This window comes from Platalea leucorodia (genome assembly GCF_965183815.1).
Source record: "Platalea leucorodia genome assembly, chromosome: 2".
In the NCBI taxonomy this organism is placed as follows: domain Eukaryota; kingdom Metazoa; phylum Chordata; class Aves; order Pelecaniformes; family Threskiornithidae; genus Platalea; species Platalea leucorodia.
In genome coordinates this window covers 102033868-102052170 of record NC_138824.1, presented here as the reverse complement: position 1 = coordinate 102052170, position 18303 = coordinate 102033868, and the positions used below count along the sequence as shown (strand labels likewise).

Sequence of the window (18303 nt, the reverse complement as noted above, 5' to 3'; positions counted from 1 at the left end):
AATTGGTCCTGTCTCTCTGCAGGATGAGCAGATATATAATTGCATTGTATCACTGCACTTTTTGTTAAAAAGAGGGTAATTTGGTGCATTGTTAAAGTCTCTTAAAGTATTCACTGAATCACCCTTCTGTCCCGACAGCCGCGGATCTTGTCCAGACACACAGGCTCTATTTGCACTTCTGCTGTCCTGGCTGCGGGTACTTGCCACCTCTGTGCCCCGCTGCCAGCCTGCAGCAGGGGACCGGGCTGCCCGGGGGTCCTGCCCGGTGCCCGCCCACGGGTCCACATCTGCGTAGTGGCGGTTCTCCAACTATGGCTTAATCTGGGCATTTTTCGTTTGGTTTTGTACGGCTTTTGCTTCGCGTGTGTAAGGCTGGTTCGTGTGGAATCTTCTCATTAGGTTGTACCAAGGAGTAAAAACCTGTTTGTCCTAGCTCCCAGTGTCACACCAAAAAAAAGTGCTTTCCTATTGACATGAGTTGACAAAAATGTGGTGCATATGGACTATTAGATCAGTTACCACTTACCAGCAAATCTGCTGAGAATAGACATATGGGTAAACATCTTTAATTAACCAGCAGGTCTGATTGCACTCTATACTGAGGCTATAATTTTTTTTTTTTTCCCCTCTGATAGCTTTAAAATGCTCTGTAATATTTACCTTTAGCTTTATTTTTTTAACCTTGAATCCTTTGAAATGTCTTTTCTTGTGTTTATTTTTAGCCCTCCTCTCACTCATTTAATATTCTAATTGCCTGCGTGTCTTTTCTCCTCTACTTAGAGCTTTCATCTTTCTGTTCCCTTGCCTATATTTTTAAAGTCTTACCTCTTCTTAGCTAATGTTTAATGTACTCAGAGCTTCCAAATGGTCTTTCTTCTCGCTTTGAGACATCGTACTGAGCATTGCAGTGAATGACCCGAAGCTCCATGTGCTTCTGTTGATTTCAGTTTAGTTTTGGGTTTTGGTTGGTTTTTTTTGTTTTTCCCTCTTTCCCATACTGTTTTTTTGGCAGTCTCTCCTGTTAAATTCCTGGCCCCGATATCTTTCTAATCGCACTGTCTGTGAAAACCTCCACCTGCAAGCAATAAGGACACGAGATGTGAAGAAGTAAGCCCTTTTTTGGCAGTAGAGGGAAGCAGAAGTGGGTTGATCCAGATCCATCTGGCAGGGCACGTCCTCCTTGTATCAAGCCGTTTCTCAGCAGCAGCGGTTGCCCTACGAGGGAAGCTCCTTTTGGAGGACGCAGGGCGGTGGGTCTGCAGCGCAGTCGTGGCACGTGGAGTCTTCCGAGGATGAGGAGAGGGATGCCATGGATGCCAGCCAGGCTTATGGAGTGCATGGCCTGGAGGAGGTGCTCACCCTCAGAGCGGGAGCAGGCCTGGAGAGTGGGCTCTTTGTAGGCTGGGTCTTGGTCAAAACACCACCAAATGTGGTTACCTCTCTGCCATGGTATTTGAAATCAACTGTCACTTTTAACGTGGCTGGTTTCCTCAAGTTAACACGCCGGCTTATTGCCAGAGGAGGGAACATAATCCCCTCCTCCTGTCTCTCAGGCTGGTGCCTTATTGACCGAGTTATGTTGCTCCTCCGAGAAGAGGACTGGTGCAGAAGGCAGTCCTCTCCTTAGGAAGTGTTTGGTTGGACACTCTAGGAAAGCCTGGATATTGCCCCTGAATACCTGAAATTTGCAAAATACTCTCCTTCAGTAGACTTATATAGTATTTCCCCTATTTCTTATTCACACGTGAAACAAGGAAAATCTGCAAGAAATGCTCACTGGAGTGTAGAAACATCTGTTTGGAGAGGTCCTTGTGGTCGTATTGGTGAAGTGAGTGGCATCCTACCTGCAAGTACTGTTCTACCTCAGGTTTATTTGAAACACAGCATGGGCATAAAGTGAAATGAAGAGGAACGTTTTGAAAAAAGCTTGGAGTTGGTCACAGCTATTTTTCTTTCTTTCCCAGATCCCTTCTTGTGGAAGTACTTTGTTTGGTTTACTTGTCTTATTTTATTAAGCCTTATATCTTCATCTGTAATAGAAGCATCTGTCATTATTCCCTTTGCCTTACAAAGACAAAAGGCAATCCATTACCATGGATGTCACTGACTTCCCATAATTGTAGCTGATGGCTTTATTATCCAGATTTTTCCAAAGCGTGCTGGGAGAAGCATCACTGCCCATCTGAGCTATTGATACCTTGGCATGCTGATTGTTAGAAATTGTTTATGTCTGGATGGGGGAAAAAATCTTGTGATAAAGACACAGCCAGCTGCTACAAGTCATGGACAAGTTGTGTAGCAACCTAAATGATTTTTTTGTATTATACTTAATGCTTAGTCTGTACCGTTTGGGGTTTTGGGGTGTTGTTGCGTGGGGCTGGTCTCTGGGATATTTTTCTTAGGTAGAACATGGCTTAGGAAAGCGCAGCCATGTTCTTAAGTGATGAAAGGGCACATGTAAAGTGAACAACGTGCTGACGTACATATCAGAAGAAGGGTTGGTCGTCTTGTAGGAGACCGCTTTCATTTTACCCTCTCTCTCCTGGAACTGGTCCAGGCCCTGATCTGTGCAGTGGCTCTGTGCAGTCGGACAGGGTGGCATGGTGGAGAAAGCACTAACATGGCACTTGGAAAACCTGTGTGGCTTCTTCTGTCGGCTTTGTTACTGGCCTTCTGGATGGCATTGGGCAAGTCATTTCAGTCCTTCAGCCTCAGTTTCCACCTCTAGCGTATGGGAGTACCAATGCTGACCACCTCTATAAGGAGTTTAGATGCTTCATCCGCAGGGAAGGTTGATTCTGGTCTCCCTTGTAGACAATAGCAGAGGACAGACATTTGACTCCTCAGATCTCTGCAGAAGAAGGTTTATTCTTCAGCTGTGGCCAGTGAAGAGCCTTTGGTTGTGAAGAGTAATGAGAAAGTGACCTCCAATTCAAAAAACATATATTTGAAATGTTTCCAGTGTATAAGATTTCTGCAAACTTTTAAGTATGTGAGAAATGTGAAGAACCTGATTAATTGCAGGATGTACTGACACATGTTTATAAAGTCATTTTGTGCCTGAAGAATAGGTGTGAAACTGTGTGTGAAAGCACTGGTAATTTTGGAGAGGAGACAATGCATGGGGCTTCCTGCTTTGAATGGGGAACTGTGTGCGCTGCTTTCATTACACGCGTTATTATATATGAATCATGTAAATACACTGATGGGAGTGATGGGAAGCTGCTTCATTATTTTGGAGGCTCACTCAAAATATTTTATTTCTTTCAGAGACTTGAAGATAGAAAATCTGTTGCTAGATGAAGACAACAATATCAAGCTTATTGGTATGAAACCAGTTTGGCAATTCCAGTAATTAAAATTGGTAGTTTTATAAAGAGAGTTTTTGAGACTTCATAATTCTCCATGTGACAACTGCTAATGTTGCTGCAGAGAGGAGCTGAGAGAGTATAGATAGCAATCAAGCTGTTCCTGACAGCATCTTGTGAAAAAAATGTTCCAAATAATTCAGCTTTAACTGAGTATGGGAATAATCCTACATCTTTTAACCAACAGCTTTCATATTCAAATCAGGAGCTTTATAAAGAATTAAAGAATTGACACCACAGAAGTAATTTATTTTATTATCTTGATAATTTCATATTTACTAAGGGTTAGATTCTGCCTCCATATGCATATGCTTCGGCTGAAGTCAGTGGGAGTTGCACACATTTTTAGCAGCTGGCAAGATTTGGTCCTATATTTATATTTGTTAAATTTGCTTCCAGCACCCAATACGAAATTGGTTTAGAGGGCTGTTAAAAAATAAAAAAGATCAACGATAGAGTCTTAATTGTATTCGGGTATCAGTTGTACACCGCGCTCAATTCATTCAAGTTTAGATTAATCATTGGGGGGTATAGTCTCTCACTGCCTTTGCGTAACTCCCATCAATATTAATGTGGGCATTGAAAAGAAAATATTCCCTTCATAAACGCCAAACATCTGTTTATATTTATCTCCATGCCTACACTTTTGCCAACAGCCATGTCTGTGGCTGCAGACTTAAAAACTTGACTGAGTTTCTTTCTTCAAAAGGTTTCATGATCTGAAAAGTGATGAAAAACACTTAACATTCAGGTCAGATGGACACTCACTGTAATGTATAAAGCACATGCATCTCCAAACAAACAAGAGGAAGATGGTTAATGAAATCTGAAATACGCAAAATTTACTTAGGGAATTCAGTCTTTGGAAATTTTACCGCGACTTTTAGTCATTACTCTGTAGCGAATCAACCGACTCTGGGAAAATAATAGCAAAAGAGAACTCTGCATTACCTCAGCTGTGGGTCAAGAGGATACCGATATGTTACCATGAATCATTCATCAGTAATGATGGATACCACCCATTATCTTGATTTAGCAGATAAGTGAGACCAGATGGTTTGCAACGGTGCTATATGAACATCTGATAGATTTAAAGAATTTCTATAACTTTCCTGTTATTGGGTGTTGGATTACACAACAGTATGTGAACTTGACATCCAAACCCAGACCTAATCAGATGATACGTGTACAATTAAAACTCACATGCCAAAAAATGACTTCAGAACTGTTCCTGCAGTTTAATTTGCTTCGGTTGCATAGAAAGGTCTCCTCGCAGTGGGTGGTGTGGGAAGAATAGAGAAAAGAGACAGTTTGATCTTCCGTAGCCTCGCTAGCATTGAAATAAATTGTCCTCAGCTCTGCAGCCTGATGTTTTAGGCAAAGCAGATTGTACACAGTATGTATTTTAAAACAAAGCAATTAAATCCCACCGTCCAACTGGGTATGTTGTAAAAAAATAAAGGTTGCTTTATTAGTAATAATTTTGCTGTAAGTAAAAACAGATTTAATATCACAATCAGCTCACACCGTATCTCACTAGTGATGCTGGTGATCTCTTGGTTGTTCACCCTGAAGAAGCAGTGCCTCCGTTCTTCATGCTCCATCTGCCGTGCTTGCGGGCAAAGCTGGAGCGGGGGCTGCAGCAACCGGCCTCAGGTCCCTGGGCAGCCTCTCCTCATCAATACCTCTTTTACGGGTGGTAGCAGAAGTAGTGCTTGAGCTGCTGTGCAGCTTTCCGTTGCTACCAGGCCTTCCCAGGACAAGGGAAATTTTCCAGCACCTATCTGTGACTGGAGGATAGACCAGATAATCTATAGACCAGATGATTTACTCCTCTTCCTCCTCCCTGCCTGTTCCCTCACTCAGCTCATTCAGCACTTACTACAGTATTTTATGTAGTCTGTCTTTCTAGAAATGTGATGGATCAGGTCCGTCATCACAGGAAGGTTCTGCAGGAGTGAAGAGCATGTTTTGAGGAATTATGTGCTGCTTTTCATGCTTGGGAGAAGAAACTTTGACCTACAGAACCAGCACACATTAACTGCTTTGGGGTGGGACCTTGGTCTCCATGTCTTGTGCAGCAACAAACACACTAGTACCTAATAAAAAACGTTGCTCTTGTAATAACTGTGAAATGAAAAAAACACCACCATAAAGGAAAAAAAAAGGGTGAAATGACATAGAAACTCCGTACTTGTTCATGCATTTCCATGAGAACTGAATCCCTTGAGTCCCTTTCTTCACCCAGCTGCTTAAGGGCACCTTGCTTTTTTTACTCTTTTTAGCTACATGATAAGGTGGTTTATAATATGTTCTTAGATAGTATTATTAGAAAAATTCTATTTGCTGTGTTAAGTGGACTTGTTCTTAGCTGCCTGTTAAGTCTCAAATCTAAGAACATCAGGATTGGAAATACCAGAAACAATTCACTTCTCTTCATCTACCAGCCCACGGTGGTAGGTATCTGATAAAGATGCCATGAAAAGCCACTCAGGGGCCACGCGAAGTCCCTGGCATCCTGCTCAAGAACCTACGGCACCAAAAGGACCCTGCCAATAAGCAGCTCTGCTGAGGTCTGTGGAGGTCTGCTGGTCAAACTTGTCCACGAGCTCCTGCTTGGTGCTAAGGCTTCTGTTATTTAATAACTCTTTCCCTATTCCAACTGTCACAGCTTCAGAGATATCCATATATCCATAGCTTAATGTTGATTTCCCGGAGGCGTTAAAGAGGAGTAGTGTAATGCGATACTTCGATAGTACGAACAGTGGGGGTGGTGGAGTTGCCATGTCATAATATTTACTTTGGAAAACCAAGTGTGGCCTTTGATCGGAATTCTGTAATTAGCTCAGCTTATTGAAAGGAAGCCCAAGACAGAGACGGGAATGTCAGTGAAATTATCAATGCTGGTGGTGATACTGTTCTTATCCAGATCAGCAGTGCATCCGTAATAAAAATCACACTGTGATCGCAATGTGCTGCCACGGTGTTAATAACAATATTCCCATTTCTTTTGTGATAAAATCTCTGTCCCCAATACCTGTGTGTTTGCACGCATCCTGCATTTCAACAGGTGCTAGAAAAAAGAGTATACCAGCCTAGATTAAACGAATGAGCTGAAAAAAGTGAATAAGTTGTTTATGGTTTAAGCAAATAAGATAATTAAAACCTCCACTAGAGTATATCTCCATTGATAATGATAAAAGGATGCTGATTTACACCATCGCAGAATATAGGTTTTATATAATTTGACTGTAAAGCATTATATTGCAGTCAAGTAATTTAGAGGCGATATGACACAGTAGGGTAAAGACCACGAATACTACTGTGTGGAGATATTATTTCTAGGAGTTTTAAAAAGAAGTATTTTACAGTTGACATAACTCATCTCAGGCCATAGCTAATAAATACGTTAATTAAGTAAATGGATCCTTGGAAGTATTTGTATAAGCCCCAGGGATAAACACATATATAGCAGAGACGATTAAGCAGTGTCCAGAGACAATTGTTTTCCATCAGAGGCAAGGAAATTGTCTTGATCCTCCCTTCAGTTTTGACAATGTTCTCCAGCAAAACCCCTTTGAGCCTCTTCGGATGTTAAATATGGTGATTCTTTGCCTCTCCTGTGCTTGTCTCGCTCTCAGAAATGCAGTCAGTCAAGTGGAAAGCACTGTGCAGTGACTTGGGCACTCCGGCTCGCATAGTCATCTTTATAATTGCATTTTTTTGTAAGAATTGTTATTTTTTTCCCCTGGTTTTGTAAGGGAACAAGGCTTATGTGACCTCCCTGTCAGAGCGCTTCCAATACCTTGAGGTATTGTCTGATTTCAGCCAAATTTAACATGGGGTAAAAGCGAAAGGACAGGCTGTTACTTCAAGTCTTATGCAAATAAGTAGGCAGATGAGGGAGAGAGACCCAAATTAATGACTCTGTGGAGAGAGAGTGTTGCATGGGCTGAACAGTTGCCTGCTATATTTGGCCTGCAAGATGTGATGCTTTTAGCCCATGCAGGCAGGTGGGTAGCACACCCAGAAATATGCTGTTTTACGAGACGCATGGATGCAAGACACAAGCCTATAGGAAGAGGATTCAGAGGTCTGCTTCTCCTGACTGCATCGTTTATGTATAAGACAGTTTTCATTTTAAACACGCATACATTCTGGGAGTTTTTAAGACGACTGGATCAGAAAAAGAAAGGAACAAAATAGATGTCAGTGTTCTTAATAGTGGTATTTTTGTTGCAGCTGTCATCAGTAACAAGTTATTAATAAATGCAAACATCTTTGATTGTGCCCTCGCTAGATCCGTTGCTCCTGGATATGTTGCCCTGCAGTAAAGGCTGTTCTCCCAGCCTGTCAGCTTTGCCCATGTCATCCCCCTCCTTGCAAGCTTGTCTTGATTCTTCCCCTTATCACGTCAAGTTGTTTGAGTTCACTTTCAAGACTCTCTGCAACCTGTCCTCACCTTCCCATGTTGTCTCTCAGGCTGTGGTTTCGCAATTGCTTTCTCCCAAGCCAAGCATGGGCTACCACTAGACAGGGTGGGCTTGCACGTTGCCCCCAGCCACTTCTGCCACTGGTGCGACTCTGTCTGCCTTTCTTTCCTTGCTTAGTGGTTTAATTTTTAAGATCCTTTCTTAAACCCAGCTCACCCTGCAGCCATACCAGCACTGGAGCAGAGGAGGAAGATTGCAGGAACACCCTTCTCGGTGCCAGCCTGGGATTGGGTTGGCTGAGAGCACTTGGGAAACTGCAGCCTCCTTCGGTGCGGAGAGGCTGCCCCTTGTCTCTGGTCAGCTCGTGGTGCCAGCCCTTGCCAGTCCCATGTTATTATTACCAGCAAAAGAGTGTCAGATACACCCAGGGGCCAGAAACAGAATACTTCAAGGCAGAAGTTGGTGAGGGGGGAGCCAAATCAACACATTCCCCTTCTTGCTCCAAGATCTGCCTGTGTTATTTCAGAGCTGAAATGCTGACTCTGCAACCCTGTGCGTTTGTGCATCACCACAGTAGTCCCAGAAAGCAATCCCTCCTGCCTTTTATCTGATGGCTCATTTACACGATTTAGAGGAAAATGTTGAAGAAGTCCCACTTAAACTTGGCCTCTGTGTAACATACTGCAGCGGTATGGAATCCACGACAGCCCGAGGTGGCTTTCTGCACCATGCACATCACGTAGTGCCTGGGACAAGCTCAACTCCGGTTGTTGCCATCCAGTTCCCAGTGAAATGTAGTTGCTTTGTGTATGAAGTTGATAATTTTCCATGTTCTAAGACTTCTTTTATTGTTTGTGGAAATCTCTTGTTATTTAGCACCCCAGAGAAACAAATTATATAAAATTTTTGCATGTGGATGATTTTTTCTTAGGCAGTTCATTGCTTAGCTTTTGGAAAAAAATGTGGTTTTTTTTCCTTGTGTTCTAGCATGGTTTTACTGTATCTGTCTCTTTCATAACTCTGTCTCTATGCCTTTCACAGACTTTGGATTGAGCAACTGTGCAGGCATCTTGGGTTATTCTGATCCATTCAGCACCCAGTGTGGGAGCCCAGCATATGCAGCCCCTGAACTTCTGGCAAGGAAAAAATACGGGCCCAAAATAGACGTTTGGTCCATGTGAGTTACTTCTCTAGTTTATAATTGTTATTACTGTCATCGTTACCCATTGCTCAAATGAGAAACATTATTGATGTATTTGGGTACTCTGAGCAAGAAAACCTGTTTAATTAGTATGACTCTCTGAACTAAACTGCGCAGATATTTTGGTCTGAAATAGATCTTTTACGTACCTGTATATAGATTGCTAGAACATATAGCATAGAGAGATTACAGTAGAGCACAGCTGTTGATCAGTAATGTTCAGACATAGTAGAAGACATGGCTCTGGCACAAGAGGAAATGTGATACCGAGTCAGGTCATCACTTGAAAGCACGGTCATTAAAAGGGAAATAAAAATGGCCAGAAATCTCTTGAACCTTTGTGACCTTACTAGCATTCAGGCAAAAGAACAGACAGAAGTCCCCGGTGCCAGAGGTAGAGGAAGCTACAAAGATGTTTTGGAGTCAGTGAATTTGTCTTCAGTACTGTTGTAGACTATGCAACTCCCACTACCCTCCTGGTGGCCATGGATGTGGTGTTAGTTATCCTTGTCAGTCCTGGGGAGGAATTAGCTGAAATCAGTTAAGTTTTAGCTTTTGCTTTAGTATCAATAGATTTTCCCTCACCAAGTGGGGATAATAACATTTGTATAAATTTCCATGAAATAACAGAATTGTGGTAATTCCCAAGTTGAAGTATTTGGAATGCTTGGAAAATGTAATGTACTGTACAAGTACTACTACTGCTAAGAAAGATTGGCCATACTTTATATATGAGACTAAGACCTGGCTCAAATTCATCTCTCGGTTTGACCCGGTGGGTCCCCTGTTGCACCTCAAGGCTCTTTAGAACTTCCTCTGCTGAAGCTTAATTTGCAGTCTGTCCTCCAAGGAGACCTACAGCTTAATCATTGCATGACTACTGCATTTCTCACTCCAGCAGTGGGCCATCCATCCACATCAAGGGTGAGAGTACCAGCTCTGAGGAACTCAGGCAAACGGAGCACTGTCATTCTTGTAAACTATTTAAACTTCTCCAGTAATAATGTCCTGCTCTTTTTTTTAATTAAAAAAAAGAAAATGTGGTTAACTCCTACCCTTCCTCATAGCTGAACAAATGGTGTCTGTGATCACGGTTCATGATAGCATACCGGTTTAGTTTCTTTCTGTTCACATATGTGAACAGACTGGGGAAACAAATTTGCAAAAGGGAGGAATTCCACTCAAATTGAATTTAAAGCCCTTCTTTTAAGAGGAAAAAGATCAAGAACGCCCAACCCACTTTTCATTGCTGACTTTGCTGGGCATAAATAAGCAGTCAGTTTTCTGCTCTGAAAAATGTAATTGTTCACACTTGATCTTTGGGCTGCACCAGAGGCTGTGAAGGTCAGTGGAAACCTTTGGGCACTGAACCAAGACCTGTGATGTCCCCGTTGGCGCAGGCAGTCATTCCACACCCAGGGCAGCGCTGGGACAGGGCCCTTGAAAGCAGCATGTTTATGCAGCCTGAGGAGAGACTTAATTGTGGCGTGGCATTTAGCCGAGGAGTTGCCTAAGAGCTGGGCTCAGTTCTGTGGCTCCCAGCTTATGTCCTACACATTGTGTGACCCTCCATGAAAAAAACTCTGAGAATTCTTGCCCAAATCATTGTGTTGCAACAGAAGAGAGAGCTTTTTTTTTTGGTCGTTTTTAATAGTTGTCAGACATTAAAGATGAAGTACAGTCAGTAAAACCTAAGCCTATGTTTTTCCTTCTTCCTCATGATTTTGGTTTCTTTTTCTCTGTGTTTTCTTTTAGTGGGGTGAACATGTATGCAATGTTGACTGGAACATTACCTTTTACCGTGGAGCCATTCAGCTTGAGAGCTTTATACCAGAAGATGGTGGACAAAGAAATGAACCCTTTTCCCACCCAGCTCTCTACAGGTAATCAAGGGGGTGTGCTGGGACCTGTTCAGATCCAGTCGGTCAAAACCATTGAATTGAATTCTGGATTGTGAGTCATGCTGCCGACATGGCATGCTAATTGCGAAAAGTACTTTTTTTTCATTTTAGCCTCCAAAAGATCTGCAGGAGTTGCTGTATTATAACTCCTTTTGCTTTGATTTCTGTATGTAAGCTGGAGAAGCACCAAGTTGTGCTGAATATGTGTCGTGGTTTAACCCCAGCCAGCAACTAAGCACCACACAGCCGCTCGCTCACTCCCCCCCGGTGGGATGGGGGAGAGAATCGGAAGAGTAAAAGTGAGAAAACTCATGGGTTGAGATAAAGACAGTTTAATAGGTAAAGCAAAGGCCACACGCACAAGCAAAGCAAAGCAAGGAATTCATTCACTACTTCCCATCGGCAGGCAGGTGTTCAGCCATCTCCAGGAAAGCAGGGCTCCATCACGCGTAACGGTTACTTGGGAAGACAAACGCCATCACACCCAATGTCCCCCCCTTCCTTCTTCTTCCCCCAGCTTATATACTGAGCATGATGTCATATGGTATGGAATAGCCCTTTGGCCAGTCTGGGTCAGCTGTCCTAGCTATGCTCCCTCCCAGCTTCTTATGCACCTGGCAGAGCACAAGAAGCTAAAAAGTCCTTGACTAGTGTAAACTCTACTCAGCAAGAACCAAAACATCAGTGTCTTATCAACATTATTCTCATCCTAAATCCAAAACACAGCACTCTACCAGCTACTAAGAAGAAAATTAACTCTATCCCAGCTGAAACCAGGACAATATGAGAGGAACAAATCTGTGAAAATCTCTGAAATTGCTTTTGTAGAGTAGTTGGTCAGTTTTGCACATTTGGAAGATTTTACCATAGGGTATGGATGCATGAACACATTATTTTGGAATAACAAATTCCTGAGCATTATCATGACTAGGGTTGAGTGATAAGCTACCTTGAATGACCTCACATTTATTATGGAATAATGACACGCACATAGAAAGTTATTTTGGGACAGTGGCCTGTGATAACCTTTGTGTGTTCACAAAATGCAAGTTTGTTAAGGTATTAGTATTAGAAATATTAATTCCTGCTTCAAAGCCATGTCACTAGGCAACAGAATAATTTTTCAGCTTATAGCAAGACTGTTGTCAGCATTTGGAACAAACTCTGTTTTGTAGTTGGGTTTTATTTTTGTATGCTAAGAAGTTTGTTGTTCATGGAGAGCTTCTGTTCTCCTTATCTGGCAGCCTGTTTACAAGGGACACTCAATAAAAGTAAAAGATTGCAAATAGAAAAAGGGTACCAGAGCATACATTTTCACTCAGTACACAAAGGGTGGCAACCATTCTCATGGGGGATAAGAGAAAGCCTTTGGAAGTTGAGTCACAGGATGAATTCTCCAAGTACAGATTTACCTGCATACGGAAGTAGGTAGTTAAGGGTTTTCTCACACAGGTTGTCTGTGGATCGAGCAGAGTATGTTGCTCCTTGTTCAGTCAGCATCTGTATGAAGTACACTTTTCCTGCCAGCAGTTCATATTGCTGGCATGTTGTAAAGTGGTAGGTTTACAAGTGAGCTGGGATGCTGGAAGTCTTGCCGTCTATTTGATGCAATTAGAGTGTTTGGTATTTCCATTCTGGAGACTTCCCATTAGGATTTAGTTGCACAAAATGGCTATTTTAATGTTCTAGCACACGGTCTAATGCCCCACTGAGTAAATTAAAAGAAAGATTATACTGACTGCTTTGTGCTGTACTGATCTAGGTGCCAAATGCTGCATCAATTGCAAAGTTACTCTTGAATTCAGGGACTTGCATGTCATAGTAAACATTTTCCAAGTTTGCCAAAAAATTTACCAAACTTGCCTCCCAGAGTAAAAGGCTTTTACCAATAAAGAGCAGTTATATGATGGCTGTATAGTGCCTTTGAACCAGTGGACTGTTTCCCCGATCAGTGTTCTCTTTCAATTGTCCTTAAGTGGGAGATTTCACTGACTTCAGTGGGACAACTCATGTGTTAAAGGTTGAATCACCCACGCAAGGCCTGCAGAAGACCAGACCTTGGGTAGCAAAAAAGATAAAATTACTTTTGACAGGTTTCATTTTACTGTTTTGTTCATCCAGCCATTTTATAATGGAGATCAAATTTTCTCGCAAATGCGTCTGTGTAGCATTTGTAGCTCACTGACACTATGGTCTCCAGTGAGAATGATATTTTGTTTATACTGTGAGAACTATAGCGGCTTGAACTTTCAGAGATGCTGGCAAATTAATGGAATAGATTTAAATGTGTTAACCTTTACTCACGGTGAGCAAAAGTACGCATCAGTTCTTGATCTAAGTCAGCGGCCTTACATGTTCACTGACATGGCAAACTGTGATTTAAGATGAAATTTGTTCTTGCCACAGTTAGGCTTTGGGTCAGTAGGTAGAAACTCTGCTCCTCTGCTCCTCTGCTCTGCAAATTGTTGTGTTCGTTAACTTCTTAGGTTTATGGATCTTTTTCTTTAATTGGGTTTTCTTTTTCTGTAAATTCACATATAGAGTAGAGATTTTTTGCAGGAGTCGTCTGTTTTGCTTGTTCAGTACGTTGTCTTTCAATATTTAATTTCACAGTTACTGAACACACAGTCCTATCGTAAAAGTAGCCAGTCTTATCACTAAGCAAGAGTATATTTTATTTGTATTAGTTAAAATGTTGGGTGTAAAACTGGTTTTCATTAAACTTCTTAAACAACACAGCTGTCTGATTATTGATTTTAGGTGAGCAGAGTTCAGTTGTTCAGGAAGTTGGTATTCACCTTGCACACGCTCCTTTGTTATCCTCAATTTACCGCTTCTGTGAGTTCATGGTCTTCCTTCTGGAGCAGAGAAATGAAGTGGAGACGAGAAGAAAAGGCGTCGTCTATCCATGCTTGTGGTTTGGAGGAAGGATTTTATTAGGCGGAGTTCTCCTGTGGCTTGTAAAATGACCTCACTGCATTTTCTCCAGCCAGTTTTGTAAGCAACACCTGGACACCTCATTTTAACCAGGCACACCTTCACAGTGTGAGCAGGACACTAAGCTGGTTTCGTTCATGACAAGGAACATGAAGACAGCTGAGGTCTTGTAATCCCCACTGAAGTGCTCTCTGTTTCTGGTCATCACTGAGCTCAGTACAGTCAGGGAAGTTAAGAGAGAAATGTAGTTTCTCACGATGCTGGTCTCTCATTTGTCAAAAGAGCAAAGTTTGCCCCAAAATTACACCATGGGAACAAAATTCCACTGAGTGCAGGTCACCGGCTAATCAGATTAGTGCTGTCCTTGAGCTCGTCATAAACGAGGCCTCACATAATGAGGCCCTGGTGGGGTGGTTCACGGTGCCCTTTGTTCGCCAGCCTACTTGGTGCAGCAGGAAAAATGGCTTCAGGCGCAGTGGGTCCAAAAATCGATTCCTGGAGGATTAATTTTGCTGTCCCACAGCCGCGGGGCTAACTGGAAAAGGCTTCTCTGCTCCCCATACCATCTGACAGCTCAAATCGGCCAAGGCGCCATTACTTATCTCCTCCATGTCGCCCAGGTCTGGTTGGCCAGGGAGCCTCCCAGAGGGGATCTTCTCTCCAGAATTAGTTTCTCCCAGTCTGGATCTGTTGATCTCTGTGGTGCTTCACAAGCTTCATTTGATTAGTCTGCCTTTTGCCAAGGGGGAAAAAAAAAGTAAAAGATTTTTAAGGAGACAGTAGTTGAGTTGGGGACCGAGGGTGGTGGTGATGGAGGGGGACAGTGTTGGTTGGGGAGAGGTTATTTATTTTGCCCTGAACCCGTGGGATGCATGCAGTTTCTAACACATAGATGGGGGAAGTACTGCAGAGAGAGGAGATGAAATGGAAAAACAAAGCGTTTGTTGTTTGCCATAATGGGGGGTTCCGCACCCAAGAGGCGTGATGGAGGGGGACTTGGGGCACGTGGAGCGCAGCCGTAGCATCTGCTTCCAGGAGGTTTATGAACTTGGAATGTAGGCTTTTCCTCCTGCTTCCACAATATTGCTGTTGTAGGAAAATAACAAAAATGTTGGGAAAAATTTAAGTAAAGTATCTCACATAAATCAGCGATTTGTGAAGAGAGAGCTTAGAAAAAACCCAATGCCTAGCTGAACCGGTAAATACATAATCATAACTCTCTCTCTTCCACACGTAAGCTTCTTGACAGTAGGCCTGCGTTGAAACGGATAGCCTCTCAGGGCCCTCTCCAGCTGGTACTTGATTTTTGCAGGATGTTGAACGCCGAGGTTACCCAAGCTGTTAGGAGTTGGCACCTATCAGGTCTAACCCTGATTTATTTGAGGAGAAACCCTCCCTTCCTCGTCCGCCGCCCTGCCCTGGGGCATCAGCCCAGCCACCCTGTCCTGAACTGCGGGTGAGGGGTGATGCAGGTGGGCTTGGGGAGATAAAAATGCTTGGGCGGGCAGCCAGGCAAACACAGAGGAGGGCAGTAGTCTCATAGAGGAAAACCTGTGAAGGGCAGCAGCGATGTGCCTAGGTTAACTTTTATTCCCTTTTCAGATGAGGACATGATGGCCTCACCAGCAGGCGTATTATTCTCCTTAAATTGCATGTGGGGACAGGGATTCACGAGGGTTTCGCTGTATTGCTGGTGGAGAAGACATGTCGCAGCTGCTCTGCTTCAGAGTAGGGGATGCCTGCACTGAGCTGAAGTAGCTGTGTTGGCAAGGCTGTACTGCAGCTTACCCAGAAGACACATCCCAGAGGACACCATCCCGTGCCACAGTGGTCCTGTGCTGCCACTGCCCAGGGCACCTGCACTAGTTAGGAGATGAGTAGACACAACACGCTCAGGACAGCGTAGGAGGGGAACCACAGCTCTGCTGTGGGAGAAGATGGAAAAAAGCCCCCAAGGTCCTGTCCATCTGACCTGGAGAAACTTGTGCCACAGCCATCACTTCTGCCTCTTGCTTGCCGTTGACTTCATTTGGGACTCATTTGGCATCATCTCACTTGACTGTATCTCCTCTACAAAATCATTCCAATCTTGGTTTTCCCACAATTAGGTTTCTTTATCTTTCATGCAGGGAATTGTAGAGGACATAATTCTTTACTATCTTGTAGCCGATAAACTGAATCTAGCCTTGATAATTTGAGGAATAAAGACCAGACCTAGTTAAAACAGAGTTTATTTTCAGCTCAAATATGTACTTCTTGTGAGTCTTTATGCAAATCACTTGATTTCATTGCTCCTAACCAAATAAGAAGCACATGAGTTAAAAATATCAGAAAAATACTTTTGAGGGTTTTTGCAAGAAACTCCCGAGGGATGGTTGAATGTCACTGAAAGTTGAAGGTTCAGTATCTGAAAACAGAACGAAGCCCATTAATTTTACTGTACTCTTTTAATTTGGCTAAAACCTCCTGCAACTGATTGTAGCTTGGATGGAAGCCAGGAGAGAATTTGTCCTTATAATGTCAAAGGGAGCCCAGTTCTCCATGTCTTCCCTCCCAGCTCTGCATCCCTCCCCTCCACTTCACCCCCAGTCCATCTCCTTCTACTTTAAACACAGACTGAGTGATTTGCCTCTGACCTGACTCCAGCCTCCTGTCCTCATACAAAAATTAAGTTTTGGCTAACCTGCTTGGAAACTTCAAACAAGCTCTGAAACAAAAGGCGCTTTTTCTTCTCTACTTTATGTCTCTGTAAATCATTGTGACTATAAATCATTGTTTATTTTACTTGCTAATCCCTTATCAGGTTTTCCTTTTTCTCAAGGACATTAGAGTATACCATAAGGAAAATGTTCCTTTTTAGTATACTCTTGGTCAGGCTGCACACCTGTAGTAACTCAACTACTGTGTTAAGTCATAAAGCATATGACATAGATGTTGTTTTTCTTGATTTCTTCACAGCAGCCATAAACTTTCTGCGATCTCTACTAGAGCCAGATCCTGCAAAGAGGCCAAACATCCAGCAGGCGCTTGCAAATCGATGGCTTAATGAGAATTACCCTGGGAGAGCACCACCTAATGTCACATATCCAAACAGGTACTGTGCAAAAGAGTGGAGAAAGCCTACCAGGGTTTACATTAAAATGTATATGACTCTGGTGTTGCAGTTTCATTCCTTGTGTGACAGCATCCCACTGCATTTTCTGGGATTGCTTTTGTGACTCCGTCCTAAAAGTTGTTAGGATTGGCCATGGAAAATGTGTTGCTTAAAATGGTCAAAACCAATACTTTAAATTAGAAGCTGGCATATCATGCATTATTTGCAGGGTGGTCTGGGATGCAGATCACATGATTAATTGGCTCCAGACCTTGGAATGGATATGAGTGACAGGTAGTTCATCAGTTCTGATCTTCACCTTGTTTGTCAGTAAAAGCCAAGCTACTTTTCCAGTAGAGGCTATGCTGTTTGTGATAGATACGTGAGCTTCTGTGGATTAGGTAAATATGCAAACTGTGGTGAGAAAGGTCAGAGTTAAATGATCTTGCTTTGTTGATTGTTGATCTTGAATACCTGTGCAATGCTGAATGCATGACTAAATGGAAACAGAGAATAAATCTCATGGCCAGTCAAACATCCATCTAGGGAAAAAGAAAAAGAAAGAAAGATACTTGTGGTCCACTTTGGTTAGAAATAATCTGGCTTGACTTTAAAAATCTGCAGTGTAGAGTCGACTCATGAGCCAGCCAGCCTGGGCTCTCATTTTACAATCAATGGAGAGAAATAAGGGCACTTTTTACAGAATGATTCATCTGACTTCTTTTTGATTCTGCAATAGGATGACTTTGTGCCCAGGAGATCGGAGTTCCTCTCCAGTAGACTGTAAATGGAGCCTCAGGCAACTCACTTAGAAATATATGTTTGTATTTGATCAGATAAAACTTCCTTCCTGTATCAAAGCCCTCCAGCTGTGTCTCATACACAATCTAGTACCTGCAGAGGATTCACTGTAGGAGTTACTATCTCGCAGGCCAAGATCCTAAGCAACATTGAGGAAAAGGCAGCAACTTAAAGCCTAATTTTGGTGCTTAAAATTTGGTAGTGCCCCAAAATTTCTGTCCTAACTTGCTAAGAGGAGACTCATTATGTGAAGATCCTAACTTCCCTGCTACAGTTTACTCGGTTGCCAGTACCAGATGTAGCATATGCCTAGCGGCGTGATGGCTTACTTTTGTCTCAACGTCTGATCCACTGTCCTCCACCCAAAAATGATTTGGTGTTCACCAACCAGGCCATCTCTTTGTGTCGGTGCCCTGAAGGACTCAGTCCCATAGGCATGCTCAAGCCATGCATACAGCCAGCCTTCAGCATTCAGCCCAGGTCACAGCTTTGCTAGTAGGAGTGCTTCCCACCCATTTTTCCCTGTGCTCCACCGCTAGCCAGACGAACAGGGTTATGTTTCAGAGCC

The 18303-nt window shown here is 42.9% G+C and overlaps 1 protein-coding gene across 1 annotated transcript in view; it reads left to right on the top strand.

Moving 5' to 3' along the window:
- HUNK (hormonally up-regulated Neu-associated kinase) overlaps window positions 1–18303 on the top strand; it is a gene marked incomplete at both ends in the record, with an annotated part of 57321 nt that overhangs the window by 25683 nt on the left and 13335 nt on the right. Inside the window, 4 exons of the mRNA XM_082337620.1 lie at window positions 3271–3326; window positions 8843–8978; window positions 10758–10885; window positions 16799–16934. Coding sequence (XP_082193746.1) covers window positions 3271–3326; window positions 8843–8978; window positions 10758–10885; window positions 16799–16934 — 456 coding nt within the window. The remainder of the gene's footprint in view (window positions 1–3270; window positions 3327–8842; window positions 8979–10757; window positions 10886–16798; window positions 16935–18303) is intronic.